An 18555-nucleotide genomic window follows, 5' to 3' on the forward strand; every position below is an offset into this window, starting at 1 on the left:
ATATTAAAGTAATCCAGATATCTCATGGGAATCTCTAGGAGACACTGGGCCAAATTCTTCCCTGAGTTACACTGAGGTAACCCCAGAATAACTCCCCTGAGATTATCTGCTTGTCTTGTGCAATAAACCCTTTCCTCCCCCGTGTCTTGTTTTATCTGCTTAGATTGTAAGCTCTATGGGGAAGGGACACTCTGCTGTGGTGTTCGTATGGTCTCAAATGCAATGGGGCCCTGGCCTGGGTTGGTCCCTAGGCACTACCATAATAAACATGATCAGAGTTGCTCCAGATTTACGCCAGTGTGTAACTTAGAGCAGAATCTGACCAGTTTACTGCAGTTTGGGTACCACGATCTATGTTTTGTGTTGTACTGTCTGAAAGAAAAGAGCCTTCCCTGGTTCTTCTGCATGTGGAGGAATAGAATCAAGACTGGAGGACTGAAAAGGGGTTTTCCCTATCATGTACCCTTCTGCAGTGCAGAAAATAAGATTCAGTAACAGCACAACTCTTTTCTAAACCGCTTGTGTTTCAAAGCATTCTCTGGGATATCAGCCCTCTTTAATCCTTCTGCCCACTCTATTGACTAATAAGCCTAGAAATTTCCCTTTTAAATTGATTTTCTTCTCCTTTTCAAAAGAGAGTGAAGTGAAACAGCTGGGCCCCAGCTCTAGAACAGTTATTGCTCTCAAACTGCTGCAGGATAATAGCTTCTGCGTTCAGTGGAATATCAATAGAGTTTAGAGTGTGGGGTGGGTGGGTTGGTTTGTTTTTAGCAGAAGATTGACAGGAGCAGTGGCACAGACAGCTGTAAAACATACCCGTTTTTCCTTCTAATCTCTGATCTTGTGTTGTGTACTGATTAGCTCTAGTTTCTTGACAAGTGTTTTCTCTGCTCCTCCTCATCTTCCCCCAACCCCTCATCTCCTGTGTCTCTTCTGTCCTCTCTACCCAGTCTATGGGGAAGACAAAACCTTGAACTTCGGAACCAATCCAAATACTCCCCCTCCTGCCCCTGTGCCTTAGAAAAGTTTGGAAGTGGGTCCCAACTTTGCAGCTTGATCTCATCCTCGCTGCATGCCTCTCTTCCCCCTTGATTTCTGCGTTTTCTGAGAAGAGGGGTTGGCGTGTTTGGGAAAGGGGAAGAGCAGGACTGGGGGGTTTCTCCCCTACAGGAACTGGATCTAGCTGGCTGAACCGCATCCTTGCATATGGAAACGACTGTGGCTGTGCGGAAACCTTTCAAGGATTTCCATGTGTGGAGGGGGCTGGATGTGGAATCTGGGAAAGTCACTAACGGGTTGTAAAGTTAGAACTGCAGCCAGGACGTTAGGATCTTGGAATGGGCCTGCGTGATGGAGCATCCTGTACTTATGGCTCTGCTCCCAAAATGGAGAGGTATCCATTGATCTACCCCACTTTCCCCCATTGTCAACTATTCCGTTGGTTCTCTCCCTAACCACCTAGAGCCCAGAGACCACTCTATTAAGGGTACTTCCTGCCTGGGAACTTAGCCACTGTGAGAGACCCAGCAGGACAGTGGCGGCTTTTCCTTCCAATCAGTCTCTTGACGTGAAGCCAAGGTAACAATATTAGAAATATTACTCCCTACCTGCTGCCCCCTCCTGTAATTCACGGTTCATCCCAAACATAATGAAAGAAGCAGGTTTGAATAAAACATTGAGATTTCCTCCCCCTGCAGCTATATACATGGTTTCCTGTTCAAGGTTCAGTCCCTGCCGCTTAGCCAGCATTCAGTAGGGAGCCACGTGAGCGCTCCGACTTTGCAATCTGTACCAGTGTCTGCTTTGGCTTGCGTGTGGGGAGTGTCTGTAGGAAAGCTGAGGACTGGAATAGCGGAGGGGGGCTGTAGGGCAGGATTGAAGTACATGAACAGAGCCATTGAAGGGAGTTGGTTCCAAGAATAGGCTAGCAGGGGGTGCAGCGACTCGGGAGCAAGCAGAGCACCGAATTGCTGGAGGGCAGATCTGCCCTGCCCACACCTGCACCCATTCTCGACTCACCCCTCTGGCCTGCTCACATGCTCTTGTTCCGCTCAAGAGCGCCTCTTGGGCTGGGGTAGAGGCTCTTGCCTAGTGAACACATAGCCCCCCAAGCCGGCTCTGCATCTGGCCTACGGGTCCCCTGTACCAGCGCTATTCACTAGGGGCCTTATACGTATGCTAAAGCCTCCTGGCCTCGCTGTAGAGCAGCAATGGACTGAGCCCTGTGTGCTCTAGGGACCCAGGTCAACCTAAGCAGTCAGTCTTCGGTGGTCCAGTTACGTTCGACAGCTAGAAATGTGACTCTTTGTGAGCCTGTTACTTTCCAAAGCAAATGCCTCCATTCCCTTTGCAACTAAAGGCAGTGCCTGCCATCCCATTGCTCACAAGCAACCAGCATGTATAGCCCAGAACCGCGAGCACCCCTACAATAACAAGCCAGGGGGATTGGCAAACAGACCTGCAGTTTCAGATTTTCAAGGGGCTTTTACTTTTTTTATTATTATTTCTTCTTTGTAACAACAAGGTTTTAAATGAGGGATTTTTAAAAGGACCTGGACCGTTTGCCTTTCATTTGCAAATGACTCAGCCTGGCAATGCAAACTCCTAGCCTCTTGAGCAAGTGTCTCAGCATGGTGCTGCATGCCTCAAGTCTGCCCCTTGTCTCTGCCTCCCACAGATGTTGTTACGTCCGCTTGTGGGGTAACGGTTACATTGGATGGAGGAACCAAGCACTGCTGCCCGTTATCTCCTGTTGAGTAACTCCTTGATCAATCTAGCGCTGCAGGAAGTGTCACTTCCTATGTCTGTGTGGATTTAGCAGTGGTTGGTGCTGAAATCTTGAAGTGTGGTCTCTCTCTCTCTCTCTCTCTCTCTCTCTCTCTCTCTCTTTTAAAGCTCTATTCCAAAAGGACTACAGTTGGGTAGCTTAGACCCCAAATTAGCTTGCTGAAAATAGGTGTATTTATCAACCCTAATATTAGTAGAATTCTTTTCATGGTATTTGCTTTGATCTCCATGAGATATGTTCTCTTTGCATTTTAAAATGTCCCTGCAGTGATCATAACCTGCGTCCTGCAGTGTAGGGCTGCTGAAATATTTGGGGTGCCCTCAAATTACGGAGAGGGCCAAGTGACAGTATTAACAAGCCTTTGTGGGAGGCCACAGAGTCAGGGCCGTGTGCAGCGCTGAGTGCACAGCGCACTGCCCAGTGATGACCTTTCAGGCCCGATCCTGCCACCCGTTTTCACTGGAGTAGCACCACTGACTGGGTTTGCATCAGGCGGTTTGGGATTCAGGCTGACTCAGCAGTGGCGTTCTTATTCAACAGCAGCCAGATCTGGGGAGATTTTGGCCAAAAGAGGCAGAAAACTCATCACATCTGGTGAGCCCATGAAATTTTCACAGGTCCCAACTGGAATTGGAAAACGGGCCTGATGGTTGGGGATTTTTTTGCCGGGGGGGAGGGGTTTCTAATCTAAACTGTTACCTCTCTTTTATCTCCCCCCAAAATCTGAGGGGATTTGGAATCAAGGTTCTGGTTTGAATCCATCTTTAGCAGTAACTAAACTCTTTTTAGGACCACTTTCAGTCCAGCATAAGCCAGAGAAGCTGTTCTTGACATCACTGGGGGTTACCTTGACTTCTGCCAGAGCTGGATTTGCTTCTGTGTTAGGAGAATTAGCTGTTGCATTTAGCATCACTCACTGGATACAATGATGCAGGGCACCCCCCAGATGCACCTCTGGCCACCTCCCGCCCCCCCCGTCTTTCTTCCTTTCTCTGCTTCCCTCTCTCTCTATCTGTCTTTTGGCCTCTCCTCCCCTCTTCTTTCCTGGGGTAGGAGTGACTTGAATTTAAGGGGGTTGATCTCCTAGGCCTCCCCCAGGTACTCCTGGTCCACTCTCTCCCTTTCCTTTCGAGGCCAAAGGAGGGAAGTGGGTGCATGGAGCAGACCATCTCCTTTCTCTCCAGGCCCCTGATCGGTTCTGTCTTGCTCCCCCTCCCTCTGAACATTATCTCTGCCTCCCTTTTCAGCTCCCTGCTGCACTGAGCAGAGAGGGGGAGGATGAGCAACAATTACCATGTCCCCTAGTGGCCAGAGAGTAGAATACCCAAGGGAAGCTTTCTCCACTCCCCAGGTTTAACCTTCGTCCCCCAGGCAGGGAGTGGGGCATCCTAGATGCCAGATGGGGGAGGACAAATAGGACAGCGCAGTCTGGGGTGCCACCATTTATAGCAGTGCAGTTTTTTAAACTGATGATGTATCCATCATCGGCTGTGGATAAATGCATGAGCTGGATGTTTCTGCTGCACCAACCAGCAGTTTAAATGGTTAACCATGCGCAAGTTTAAATTGATGACATTAGGCTTCAGAGTTAACATCAACTGAGATAAACAATATCTCACTCTTCCTTTATAGCTGTTTCAGGCTGTCAACAGACTCAGGCAAACAGCACTGCACCAACTCGCATTTGGAAGGTTTTACTCACAACTCTAAGGGCTAGAAACTTCATTATTCTTGTAAATGAAAACCTTTCCTCACTATCTCCAGTTGCTTTGGAGACTGGAATAACACAACCGTTGTGTAGGATCTATCCTGGAGTCTGACACCAGTTTGAACAATCCTGCAGACAAAATCAGTGTATCCATGTAATAGAGAGGGAAATAAAAACTGAGCAGGAGGGCTATAGTTTCAGGAGACTTTAGTTTCAAACACTAGAGCAATTTTTAAAAACAGCAAGTAAGAATGAAAACAGATTAATACCAATTAAGTATCTTGACAGCTTCCCTATTAATTAGCAAGTGACTGAGCCTGGATATGTATGCCTTAGATCTCTCCCTTATCACTGCCTAGCACAAATGCTGTTACACCCTGACCTCTTGTGAAATAACGGTTGGGAATCAGGAAGCCACCCTTGCTCTCTGTTACCTTCTGTTAAGTAATTCCCTCATTGATCCAGCCCAGCAGGCAGTGGTATTTCGCCTGTCCACATGGGGCAGTTGCTACTAAAACTGTGAAATGCAATTGCCTTTTATGTGTGGTTTATTATTTTAAAAGAACATGCACGAATTGTTTGTCTTCCAAACTTAGGTTTTGTTTATTGGCAGAAATATTTGGCAAATATATATGTATTTCCTTAAATTCCATGTCAATAGTATTTTCTTTGGATTTAAACATGACCCATGAAGTGTTTTCAGTCCAAACACTTGCAACATTTTGCTAGTATATGGGAGCCAGAAAGTGGAACTGACTAGAAGAAACAAAATGAAACTGACCAGGCTTTCCAAATTTAGTGAAACTCAGAAAATAAACAAAAACACCACACAGCATTAATGGTGAAAAATAAACTTTGAAAATGTTAGCGTTCTGAAAACTTTCAATAATTCAGATGTTATGAAGAACAGGCATAAGGGTATAACTTAAAAATCACACATCTGTCTGAATTTTATGAATACCTGCATGTTGCCTTGTACCATGGGGTGCTGAGACGCCCCAGGGATGGCCAATTTACTGAAGTTATGTAGATTGTATTTAACCATGAGCTGGCCCTAGAACTTTCAAGTGGTGTGTAGGGCCATATACAGAACTGGATCTGCATGTAGAAGTCCCACATGTGGGCAGCAGCAAGTAGCACATTGACACCTGTCAATATGTGATGTGGGACTTGAATCCAGTAACTCCTAGCCCAGAGGTGACCACCTTTCCCAATCAATCACACACAGGGTGGTTGAAAGGGACAAGTTGCTAGTCCAGTGTGAGAAGTGGAATAGGCCTAAATGGAAGGGGACACCAACCCTTATTTAACCTGGGAGTTCTTTTCTCCCCATCATAGCATCTCGAGACCAAATAAAGATGTTTTACAGAGAGTACCCCAGAGGCAGGAGCAAGGGAAGTAAAATGCTCTGCTTTCTTCTCTCCCACCCTTCAGCTGCGGAGGATAGGATTCTGGGGACCAGCTGGCATGGCAAGTCCGGCCGAAGCCCACTCCAGGCACTTTACGACAGTGACCAGGTGGGTGAACTTGAGGAGTAAAACGAGGGATCTGAAGGGGGGGGAGCTGGGAGGGTTTGGTGGGAATTGATCTGTTTATTTAATGACATTTTGTGTGTCCTTAAATTGCAGCCCCACGCAGAGTGCTTTGCTTTAATAACCTGACTCAAGGGCCTGGATCGCTGCATCGAGGCTCTATAGCATCTGAAAGAGGTCACAACCTTCTGGATAATTGTCGATGATCAAAAGCACCCTTGGCCCCTGCTGCTATTTATGTCCAGCAGTTTCATTAGCCTTTGGCCTGGCACAGCAAGGCTGAGGTACAGTAGCTGAGAATCCAACAAGGATGCTCTAGCGGAGGGTTTCTAAGCAAATTCTGCAGCACAAAAGGTGGGCATAGTCCTCCCCGGCTGAATGCAAGAACGGTCATGCTGGCTCAGACCAATGGCCAACTAGCCCAGTATTTTGTCTCTGCCAGTGGCCAGTGCCAGATGCATCAGAAGAAATGAACAGAACAGGGCAATTTTGAGTGATCCACCCCGTCGTTCACTCCCAGCTTCTGGCAGTCCAACACCTAGAGCATGGGGTTGCGTCCCTGACCATCTTGAGTTCCCCACTGCCGTGTTTTCCAAGATAATAACCGAATAGGGCACCATTGTGCTAAGCACTGTACAAACAGAATAGGAAGATGGTCCCTGCCTTGAAGAGTCTACAGCCTATGTAAACCACAGTCATCTTTGGACTGTGTTGCAGCCGTCTCATCTCCAGTCCAGCCCTAATCCCTGCAGGTCACTAGATAAGATGATGAACGGTGCCAGGCACGTCAGTTGGAAGAGACAGCTGAGTGTAATCCATGTATGGAGAACCCCAGAGCATTTCCCCCATGGCCCACGTACGTACTGAACAAGGTAGAATGGAATGGAACCCCATGATTTCTCCCCCCCCCCCCCACACACACACCCACCCACCCACCCACACACATAAGAGAGCACCTGGGCAGATAAGCAGCTGCCCATTACTACCCTCTGAGCCTTCGCAAAAGAGAAATGCAGCCACTCACACAACTCCATCTGTCTCTACCCGGGTTTATAGCCATGTTAACATCATCAATTGATTGGCTTGGGCCCATAGGGGCAGTCATTAAGCTAACAGTTGAATTGGGGAGCCCTGTCTTTGAGTCAGCGTAGATTTTCCGACCAAGATATGCAGGGGGAGCTTTTTCCCTGGACTGTAGTAACAGACGGCAAGCAGCCTTTCCGTGCAATGGTCCAGCCCGTCCTGCCAGGGAACGCAGCCTTTAGAGATCTCTGGTAGAAATCTAGAGCAGTGATGCATCCTAGAGGAAGGACACTCATGTTGCTTAAGGCAAAGGGCTGGAAGTCCTGGCTTGGCTTCTCTTGGGTCCTTGGGGAGGTGTTGTCACCTGTCTGAAGATAAGGGTGCAGCAGTTTAATTCTTTCACCCTTGTAAAGTGCTTTGAGATCCTCAGGAGCTAAAACAGGTACAGTAAACACAGGATAACAGTCCTGTCTTGCTTAACACTGTCTCTTACAGCCAGAGAAGCCTTAAGAAGGAAGTGCCCCCTCTCCCCCCCCACCTGGCCTCCTGTTCAGATGGCCAACATCCCACTGGAAACTAGGCCATGTGGCTACTGCCTATAACTGTGTGGCTGGAAGGCCAGACCCACGTATCAGAGCAGGAGGACGTTGTGCGGACACCAAATGCCATTTCTGAAACTTTGCTGGGACCCGTCTCCCCACCAAGCCTGGAAAATGCAGGGCCACTGTCACCCTAGTCCTCACCAGGGAAGGGTTAAGCTGACCTGACCAACCCAGAGCTCTGTACCTGCTTCCCATCTTCCCGGACAGGCAGTCTGGGCCCCTGCCTTCTGAGTGGCTGGCAAGCAGGTCAGTAGCAGAGGCTGCCAAAGACCAACTCAGCATTCAGCACATGCCTCCCCTTTGGCTTCCTGTCTGAGCGCTGTTGACTTTCCAGGCGATTTGCAGAGGGGAAGAATGAATGGAGCTTGGTCCTTTCACTGCACAGCCCAGGGTTCCTGGCTGACTGCGAAGGGAGAATGCAGGCAGGCTTCTGGCAAGCAGGCCTGGCTCCTGTAGCCTGCGCAGAATCCAAGTGGCCCAAGATAGCAGGGGAGGGAGGGACAGGTCTCCCCACTCTCCCCTGGCGTGGGCGCTCGATTGTCACTGTCAGGGGCTTGCATGCTTTAAATTGTTCTTTAATCTTTTATGTTTGAAATCCAGGTAAAAGGTTTTAGAAGGAGGGGACAATACCCCCACCCTCCATGGGGCAGGAGCAGCAGCACAGAGCAGAGAGGGAGTGTGTTCTGATGATGGGGGCTGGGGGAAGGCCTTGAGGGAATCCTGTGGGGTCTACCACTCATTCAAGGGTTCTCCGAAGCATTCCACAAATATGCAGGGCTAGCCACAGCTCTCGCCGGAGCCTGACAAAGCGACTCCACGCATTGGCTTGTGGGGGTGTCGCTCAGAGGTCCCTGGAGGTGCTGTTAGCCACAGCTGACCCAGAAACTGAGGCACCAACTTCTGGATCTGTGCTGCTGAGCGGGGATCTGCTGCTCATTGTGATGTTTTTCCATTGACCTTCCTCTCCATGACGCCCAAGCAGAGCACATGTCAGAAAGGGGCCACGACAGAGCCATTTCCCCTGAATGTCATAATCCCCAGCAGGGCTCTCCACTCAGTCCCCTGTTCCCTAGGAGAGCCCTGGTTTTCCAACTGCCCAGCCAGTGAGCCCCTTAAAGTGCCCCCAGTTGGGTCTGTGTGGCACTGTGGCACCATGACACTGGGTTGAGATGTCATGACACCAGCTCACGTCACAAAGGCCCACGTATCCCATAAAAGCACCGTCACGGGGCAGGACTGTCACTCAGGACAAATGGGTATCAGCCCCTCCTCACAACTCAGCTCTGGGCCAGAGCTCCAGACTCGGTAGGTTGTACTCTGTCACATGGCTGACAAACTGCCAGCAGCCACGGAGCCTGGAGGCATTGGTGATCTGGAAAGAGCTATCCCTGTTATCCTCAGTGTGTTGATCTCTGAGGTGTGTGTGGGACTGCCGAAAACTCATCCTTCTGAAATCAAATTCAGCCCCGCGACTCCATTGTGCAGCATTAGTGGTGAGAATGAATATGGACACAACTCCAGGAAAGACAGTTGTGTTCTCACAACAATGAATCCCTTTTATGCCTGGGCAATAGCTTTTATGCCTTAATGTGGCTGAATTACATTGGCTCTGGTGCATGCAGACATCGTGCTGCAGGGATGTAGTTTGTATTTTTAAAAACTGATATTTAATGTCACTGGTTTTTTTAAAAAAGGGAACGGAAGGCAGCAGTTTTGCACTGAGATAAATACAAGATGTGCACTGACTCCACTGGGTAACTGCGTAACTGCCGCTGCATGTCTGTGTTGCTGGACATGCACATTCTAGCCATCCACCAGGGTTTTGAGCAAGTGCAGAGAAAGCACGTGAATAACTGTGCTATAGCATGAGGCACGCTTTACTGTTTTCACTCACAGAAATGGCTACAAACTTAAAAAAAAAAATCCCTTGGAGCTAGACCACATGAGAGAAATTTCAAACCAGAGGGTGATTGTTTTCAGGATGTTACAGCTGTTTGAAATTCAGGGCTAAGAATGAAAATGCCTCTTCAGCCATATCTGTAACATCCCTAGCAAGATGTTATTGGTGTGACTCCAAGTAGCCAGGCAGGTACAGTGGGGCAGAACCTCAGCTGGTGTAAATTGTCATAGCTCCACTGGCATCAGTAGCTACTGTGGCCGTTTACACCTGCTCAGGATCTGGCCAATTATTTCCCTGTTGGGAGAAAACAATGAGTGACTAGCAGACAAAGGATACTTTATTTTAGCCCTCCTTTAGTTTACAATTAGTATGGGGCCTGCTGACTATGGCTTTGAGCAGGGAGGTTAGATGTGGTTTCAGCTGCCTAAATGGTACCCACATAAACATCTACTGAGTTTCTGGGCTGTAGTGGGGGTGAGTTCTTTCCAGTGAAAGCTTCCTGCCCCTCTGACTCACGCTGCAACTGTAGTGATGAATCTGTGGGTTTCAAGGTGGGACCCTGAATGCAACACAGCAATGGGATGGAAGGTTTGTATTGGGCTCTGGGTTCCAAAGTGCTGCTGTGTTTAGAAAGCTGCCATCTTGCAAAGCGCTATCTCCACAGCTCTTCCTGCTCAGTCTAAGGCGGACCCACGTGAACCTTACGGGGAGTGACAGATGCCAGTGGCTGGCTGGCTGAGGGTCCATGCAGGTAGCCTGGGCTAAACAAACGGCCTATTGTCATGGGCAATAAACAAAACTTCATGGAAGCTGTGACCTCTCCCTGACTTTTACTAGAAATGACTAGCTATGACAAAATGGGGCTGGCTGGGGAGGAGGGGGGCGGCATAGAGTGGGGATGAGAACAGCATGGCAGGATTCCCCCCCACCCACTGCCTGCAGAGACTGGGAGCTGGAGGCCCCTCCCCCCCCACCATCCAATGGGGCCTGTGGCTTGGAGCTGTGGGGGACCCCTCCACCTGCAGCAGCTCAGAGCTGTGGAGACCACCCCGCTGCCGCTCTGGAGTCCCCTCCACTGTTCATGGCAGCTCTGAGCTCCAGGAGCCACCCATGGTGGCAGGGAGCTCTGGGGACGTTGTCCCTGGTGGCAGGGAGCTCCTGTAAATTCCCTGGCCACATGTGGCCCCTGGGAGGCAGGGAGCCACCGGGCCCCCCAGCTTCTGATGGCTCTTGCCCTCCTTCCCCCCAGCTGAAGCAGAAAGTGTCGTGGAGGTTGCAGGAAGTCTCAGATTCTGTGACATAATCTTATCCTTACTCATGAGACAGGTTCTCTCTCCATGAGTTGAGAGCTGGGCTGAGAGGGTTATGATCCCATCCAGCCAGAACCTGATTACAGGGATGGAACGATTTTAGGACAGCCTTTTTCTTTCTTGAGTTGTTAAGGTCCACAAATATTGGGGAAAACGTCTGGAGCCCCACAAAGAATAAGGCACAGGTTCATCAAATGGGAGGGTTGTTGTGCAAGCTTTCCCTGCACACCTCTGCCAATGCCCCTCTGTCCTGACCTCCAGCACCCTCCTATTCCAGTCCAGGGGCTCTCCCCCATCTTAGCTGAAGCACCTCAAGTCTGCTTCTCCTGTTAGTGCGGTCCAGCGTCCCTACCCAGCTCCGCTGCACCTCAGGCGTGGCCTGCAGCGTCCCATGCTCTCCCCTCTTGGGCACCCTCAGCAGAAAAGGAGCAGTTTGCCATCGTGCTGTTACACCGGTTCTGGTGGACCCCTGAGAGGCCTTGGAGAGCAGTAACTGGAAGGATGTTCCATGCATGGGGATGGCATGGAGAAACTGCTGGAGATGGTTGTGGGAGACATGGAATAACAGCCTCTGAAGCATTATTGATGAGGAGGAGGGGAGGCAGGAGGATGTGATAAGCGACCCCAGGCCAGCGAGGAGCTGTAGGGCCTTGTTGACAAGGACGAGATATTTGCACTGCACAGGACAGTTCAGGGGGAGCCCAATTCAAATACCAAGCCCTGGGAGTTGTTCCCAGGCCTGTGGAACATCCACCCCTCGCTGTGGTTGGGGTGACATTTGCAGGAACAGAGGGGGGTGAAGGGAAAGCAGAGCAAATCCCAGGCTACAGAAGTAGGACAGCGGGCAGTCATTTCCCCTAGACAGCGTGGTACCTGGCTGGAAGAGCAGAGCCCCAAGTGGAAGAAACCCTCTGCTTGTGACATAGGCGCCAGCATCATGTTAAAGTAACAGCTACACAAAAACGAGAGGTTTCTCATCTCTTAGCAGTGGGAGAGGTGGTAGGTAACTGTCCTCAGAGCCTGTGGGTTGGTAACACGCTGGGGCCAGCCTGGAAGTTTCCCTGATAGGGCCAGCACCAGCCCCGAGTGGTACCAAGAAGCCAGAGGCATTGTCGGCAGCCTCTCTGCCAGCATTGATGGGAGTGGGTGGGCAGGAGAGGATCTCCTCCTGCTGGCTTAGCAGCAGTGGCTTCCCTTTGAATGCGCAGGGTTCCCAGTGGCTTGGGATGTTCCCGTGAGAGAGGGGGCCCTTGCTACAGGTCCAGATCCAAACTTCCTCATTGTCTGGGGTCTTTCAGCTTCAGAGTGGCAGCTCTGCTCTGGTCCAGAGCTGGAGGGTAGCTGTGAAGTTGGCTCTGATCTTACCCAAAGTTTGGGGGGGGGGGGGGGGGGGGTCTTTACCCGGAATTGAGGGCCAGAGAGATCTCTGCTTGGCTTTTAGCAAAGCAGTGGATACAAGAGCTGGTGAGAGAGGAGGCTGGGGGAGGGGAGGAGAGGAGGAAACAAAGACTTGGGGGATGAGAAAGAAAATGTAAATGAAGCTGCAGAATTTGCACTCGTGGGCTGCCTGAAACCGGAGCCGTCTGCCTGCATGCAGAGGGGGGCTGTGCTGGCCTCGGGAATGTGGCACTGGAGGAGGGGGAGAGGGGTGCCCTTACCCTGCCTGGCAGCTGCTCAGTGCAATGGTGGGGGGAGCCCCTGAATAGGAGCTCTGAGACGCCAGTGACTGAACTTGCCCTGCTCAAGCCAGCCTGGGCCACGTGCTGCCCTCTGCCAAGCCAGCTCAGGCAGAAAGGAATGCAGCGTGGGGGCGAGGGGGAGGGGGCGTGCCTTGGGTTCCTGGAAGCATCTCAAGACAAGTTTGTGATCACGATCATGTCCTGACGCTTGTGGGACCCCCACCTCCCCCAGCTACAGAGGCTGAGCTGGAGAAAAAGGGGGGAGGGGTTGAGACGACTCAGGGGCATCTGCTCTCCACTCTCCTCGTCTGCTGCCACAGGAGAATAATGTGAGAAGGGACCACTGAGGCCAAGGCATGTCTAACACCCCCACCCCCCCGCCCCTGCAGTCAGGGGAACTGTGGCTGTTGCCAATCCAAGCCCTGCTCAGCATAATGGCTTTTTCAACTAGGTTGATGCTGTCTGGTTTTATGCGACAGCAGCCTCTGATTCACCCCTGGCCTTCCCACCTCGTCGTCTGGGGTTCTCCGCTCCCCTCTGCCCTGCAGGAGGCCCTCAAAGGTGCCTATCCCCCACTGCGGGACGAGTGCCAAGGCCCCCTCTTCGCCTCCTGTGCTAGGGCCGGGAGAGGCCTCGGGACAGTCTCTGCCTTCACAGCAAACCGCTCTGTGGGTCACGCTGCCGCCCGCCCGCAGCCCATGCAGGCAGCCCCTGTTCCCAGCTGCCACTTACCTTCACTCCTCCTGCAAGGAAGGGGTGCGCCTTCCATCCCAGCTGCCAGCCCCAAGGGTGCGCCGGAGGCTGACCGTTCCCCGGCTCCCTGCACTATAATGGTCCCTGCCACAAAACCCAAGGACCCCCGGCTAGGGAGCAGGTGGTGCTGACAAAGCTGGGTGACGCGGGGCTCATGACAGCACCATCGAGAAAATGTGGGACATGGAAGCCGCTCCTTACACCTCCCGTTCCCTGCTGCTCCCCACACACCTCTGAAAACGAGCACTTGAATCCAATTCCTGGCCCAGCTGCCAGAATTGCCCCTGACATGGGAGGTGACCCGTGTGTTGATGGCCCCCTGGAAATCCCCAGCCCCCCAGAAGATTCCAACTGAGCCTGCCCCCAGACGCCATCCCACGGGAGGCTGCATGGGCAGGCTTCTAAGCAAGGCTAGTGTGGAAGGATTTGTAGTTGGTGTCCACAAAGCTTCCTCTGCGCCCCCACTCCTTATGTTTTAAGGAGAGGTTTCCAAAGATACAGGTGAGGCTTGTGTGCCCAATTCCCTTTAACTTTCAATGGAGGGCTGCCTGGCTGCCCTTTGGCCCTTTGAAAATCTCCGCCTACATGCACGGCTTTTCCTCTGCAGGGGATTCAGTTCAATTTAATTTTTCCCTCACCAAAGGGAAGCCAATGCCTTGTATTAGAGAGAAAGAGCCTCCCTCCTGATCCCTTTATCTGTGCTCGCACAGGTGGCCAGCGTGTACTCAGGGTGTATGTAGTATAGGCACTTTTAAAGTAGACTTTCTCTCTTTGCTCCCTTTTTCATGAGCTCTCTCTCTGTGTATTTGCTGCCACTCCCCCTTTCCCCACCGGCTCTATGTGTCAAGTGCATCACAGCAATCAACGCTCAATGCTAAGGCAAAAAACCCACCTAGGTGCATTCCACAGCTGTGCTGGGGAGGGGGGGAAGCATGTCGGGTGACCAGAGAGCAAGTGTGAAAAATTGGGACAAGGTGGGGGTAGCAGGCACCTATATAAGACAAAGTCCCAAATAGCGGGACTGTCCCTATAAAATCGGGACACCTGGCCACCCTATAAGCAAGTAACGCTACAGCAGGGAGCAAACGTGGACTTCATGCCCTGATTCCCTGAGTCTGAACAGTGCATCTGGCTGGAGGCCAGCCCCGTGCTAATTTCAGACAGGCAGTGATGCTTTTCCTCTTGTGTCTCCCCAGTTTGAGGGGTCATCCCTGCAGGCCACTCACCAGCAGCGGCGGGACCTGTTGAACAGCGTTTGCAGCCGCTACACCCGCAAGCGGCGCCTCCTGACGCCCGACGACCTGCGCCACCTGGTGGTGGATGATGCGCATGGGCTGCTCTACTGCTATGTGCCCAAGGTGGCCTGCACCAACTGGAAGCGAGTCATGATGGTTCTGACTGGGCAGGGCAAGTACCGGGATCCTCTGGACATCCCAGCCAACGAGGCCCACGTCTCGTCCAACCTGCGCACCCTCGCTGAGTACAGCACTCCCGAGATCAACCATCGCCTGCGCAACTACCTCAAGTTCATCTTCGTGCGGGAGCCCTTCGAGCGCCTGGTCTCGGCCTACCGCAACAAGTTCACCCGCAGCTACAACACGGCCTTCCACAAGCGCTACGGCACCAAGATCATCCGCCGGCACCGGCACCAGCCCAGCGCCGAGGCCCTGGAGCGCGGCGACGACGTGCACTTCAAGGAGTTCGTCTACTACCTGCTGGACCCGCGCACGCAGCTCGAGGAGCCCTTCAACGAGCACTGGGAACGGGTGCACTCGCTCTGCCACCCCTGCATCATCCATTACGATGTGGTGGGCAAGTACGAGACGCTGGCCGAGGATGCCAACTATGTCCTGCAGCTGGTCGGGGCCGAGGCCAGCGTCACGTTCCCCTCTTCAGCCAAGACTGCCAGGACCACGGACGACATGACAGCCCAGTTCTTTGAGGACATCAGCCCCTTCTACCAAAGGAAACTCTTTAATTTATACAAAATGGATTACTTGCTCTTCAACTACTCCATCCCGTCCTACCTGCGCCTCCGGTGAGGGTGGGAGGGTCGGGGGGAGACCCTAGAGAACTGGGGGGGGGCCTCACCCATTCTTAGCGACTCAAGACACTTCCCCCCACCTCCTCGCTGTTTGGTTAATTCCTTTCCCCTCTGCCTCTCCATTCCACTCCAAGCACATGCATTCCACGCCGACGCCCTGGTTGGGACGGACCACGTGGCGTGAGGCTGCCTTGTTGATTCGCGCCGGGAACGTTTGGGCTGAAGCACCCTTAGCCCGTTCCAGTGCCTGCAGTAGATGGTTCACAGAAGCAGGTTGTTACTGTTTAAACGCTCAACCATTGTGTTTCCTTTAGATGCTAAGAGAATTCGCTGCAGACTCTAATCTTGGGAAGGCTGCTTATAGGGATAGGCTCCCTTCGCAGTCTCTCCCCATACCTGGGCTGTTTACAGCCCTGGTCACAAAAAGAATCTTAACTTTTGATGGACATGGGGGGCGGGGGCTGTCCGAATTTTGAGTAGGATGATGAGAAAAGCAATAATTTAATGTGTACATTTTTCTCTGTTTAAAAATACCCCTTCTCCTTTCCCCCCCAAGCTGCCCCCTTTCCCAGTGGTTGAGGAATGTGAGCCATCGATGTCTTCTTGAGAACTAGTATTTCTCTGTGGCAAAGCCTGTTTTTATCGCTTCTCCACTCGCTCTCAGTTGGAATTTTAAATACTTTGTTTTAGGTACAGAAAGAAAGAGAAGAACAGATTCATCATTATAAATCGATGACGCTGCATTGATTTCAGTGGAGCTGCACTGATTGACACCAGCAGAGGATTTGGCCTAGATTTTGTGTGTGTGTGTGTGTGGCTGGATGTGTGGGTTCTGACCAAATATGGTAATTAAAGACCCCATGACCTCTATTTTGTAAGAGTGGGTGTTGATTGCTCTTCAGGGTAGGGACTATTTTTTTTCTCCCCATCTGTTTCGGGTCCCATTGTGTTAGGTGCTGTACAATCTGGTTGCCCTCTTGGGACTATCACAATATAAATGTTCTATAGTAATAATGCTGCTGTCCTGGCCGAGTTCCAGTTTGGCTGTTGAAATGTAGCCTATTGAATATTCTTCTTCACCTCCTGTCATAGTGTTGCTGTGTGCTGTTAAACAGCTGCTGCTTCCCACTCCAGAGGTGGCTGCATTTCACTGCTGGACAAAACAATGTCCAGGCATAGCTTGTGTGCCAGAAATGGGAGATAATTACAGGTATGAAAATATGATGCAGGCTTTGGAAAGAGAAGGCGTGTGTGTGTGTATTTGTGTTTTCACATATATAAAAGAGAGTGAAAACAAAACACATTCAGAGACAGCTAATGGAACGTTGTTGGCTGGCAGGCTTTGGACAACTCATTACTTGAAGAGGAAATAAGAAAACCTAGGATTTTAAATTCCAACCAGTCCAAGTAAATGGATTTGCTTAGACAAAACAGCACTTCAGTCTTTACTCTGTTAAATTCAGCTTTGGTTCTCAATATAGAGCATCACCTCTGTAAGTAAACATGCTGATACCAGGATTACTGTACAGTGTGTCTGCTGGTTCTGTTGTGAACACCTGACTTAGTGCAATACAGTGACAAGGTTTTTATAAAACCCCATTGTGTTCAGACACATTCTTTTTCAAACAAATGTTTTCATCAAGTATTTTTCCATTTGTTGTTTCTTAACTTCCTGTGCCCCCCGCCTCTGAACGGTTCCTAAAATGCTGAAGTTCCTTCCTTGGTTACCACACTCTGTAACACCAAAGTGAAATCCAGCTCTGGTAAAAATCTCATAAAGTTTGGTGGTTTGGGTTTGGATGAGTATTGAAAAGTTCAGATGATGATCTGGACAATCCGAACGGCTCTGCCAGACTGGATTTGCGAGCTCAGGAAAATGGCCTTTCTCAGGCTCTTTTGGCACTTCTCTATCTAGCTGAAACTCAGAAGCACAGCACATACATATTACAAAATGTGACCAATTGATTTTGAACCTCTCAGAGGTTTGGATTGAATTTTTGCATGGAGGTTTTGGTTGCTCATTGGTCTTACATTACCTGGCCATCTTTGCTCATGCCAATTGAAAAACCTGCCTTGCTCACATTTCTATGACACAGTTTCATATTTTTGATAATGGATTGTAGTTACCGATCAACAAAGGACACCAAAAGGCCGACACCCGACTTAAACACCACGCACAACTCAAAACTCCACCCACAGCGCCAGAGTAGGTGGCCATTTCTTCTAGAGTGATCAGTGGTGATATGGGATCAGATTTTAAAGGTATTTTAGGTGTTGCTGAATTCCGTGTTGCAACACCAAACTGATTTAGGAACCTAAATCTCATTTTGAGAAGCATTTTAGGCTGTTAGGAGCCTAACTCCCACTGGCAGTCGATGGGATTTAGATTCACAAGTGCCTAAATGACTTTGAAAAATGAGATTTAGGCTCCTAAATCAATTTGGCATTGCAATGCTGAACACAGCAATGTCTGAAATACCTTTTTAGATCTGGGCCATCGTTAGCAGCGGTGGCATTTACAACAATAGTTGTCCGTGGTAGGTTTCAGAGTTAGCCCCCCCCCACTGAACTGAATGGGGCAGTCCACAACCCTCTTAAAGCTGTTGCTTCTGCAGACTCCCCAAGACAATTCACCAATCGTTTGTGTTCAGAAGGGGCTCTGTTTTGTTTGCTTGTTTTGTGCCCATAAGATCTAGAAATGTGACGTGTGTGGGGTTTTTTAAATGAAAGCTTAACTTTTACAGAAACGGGGAGTGCCTAGAGACGTGGTGGCTGGTACTGGCCCACTCCAGCTCCCTGCTCCTAGCAGGACAAGAGGCCTCACAACTGTGTTGTCTGTCTGGTCTTCTCTTTCCTAGCTACTCTTGGTGACTGCGCCAAGGAGTCAGCAGTGGGACCTTTGCTGTTATGCGTGTGCACCTATCACCATTTGACAAAAGGTGTCTCTGTGACAATGGACTTCCTGTGATCGTATTTGATGATTGGGTGGCTCAGGAGATGGGGAATGGCCTACATTGCCTTTAGGTTGCTGTTTCAAGTCCTGACCTTGCTGGTAGTGAGTAAAAATTGTCACAGTTTGATGGCTGTTTGATCTCAGCCCAGGTCCTAGCGGACAAATATCCACATCAGCAAAACTGGGCCTCTGAATGACGTTACTTAGCCAAGAGTCCAAGGCCAAATGGGCCTGAGGGCAGAAATACCCTATCACCCTTAGAC

The 18555-nt window shown here is 50.6% G+C and overlaps 1 protein-coding gene across 1 annotated transcript in view; it reads left to right on the forward strand.

The window, feature by feature from the left end:
* The window catches only part of CHST13 (carbohydrate sulfotransferase 13), a 62326-nt gene extending 45377 nt beyond the window's left edge, over window positions 1-16949 (forward strand). The window contains exons 2-3 of the mRNA XM_067544306.1: window positions 5931-6013; window positions 14492-16949. Coding sequence (XP_067400407.1) covers window positions 5931-6013; window positions 14492-15337 — 929 coding nt within the window. The 3' untranslated portion in view covers window positions 15338-16949. The remainder of the gene's footprint in view (window positions 1-5930; window positions 6014-14491) is intronic.
* The last annotated feature ends 1606 nt before the right edge of the window (window positions 16950-18555 follow it).

The sequence above is a fragment of the Emydura macquarii genome, unplaced genomic scaffold (assembly GCF_026122565.2).
Source record: "Emydura macquarii macquarii isolate MOO-44397 ecotype Brisbane River unplaced genomic scaffold, CSIRO-AGI_Emac_v2 contig_968, whole genome shotgun sequence".
In the NCBI taxonomy this organism is placed as follows: domain Eukaryota; kingdom Metazoa; phylum Chordata; order Testudines; family Chelidae; genus Emydura; species Emydura macquarii.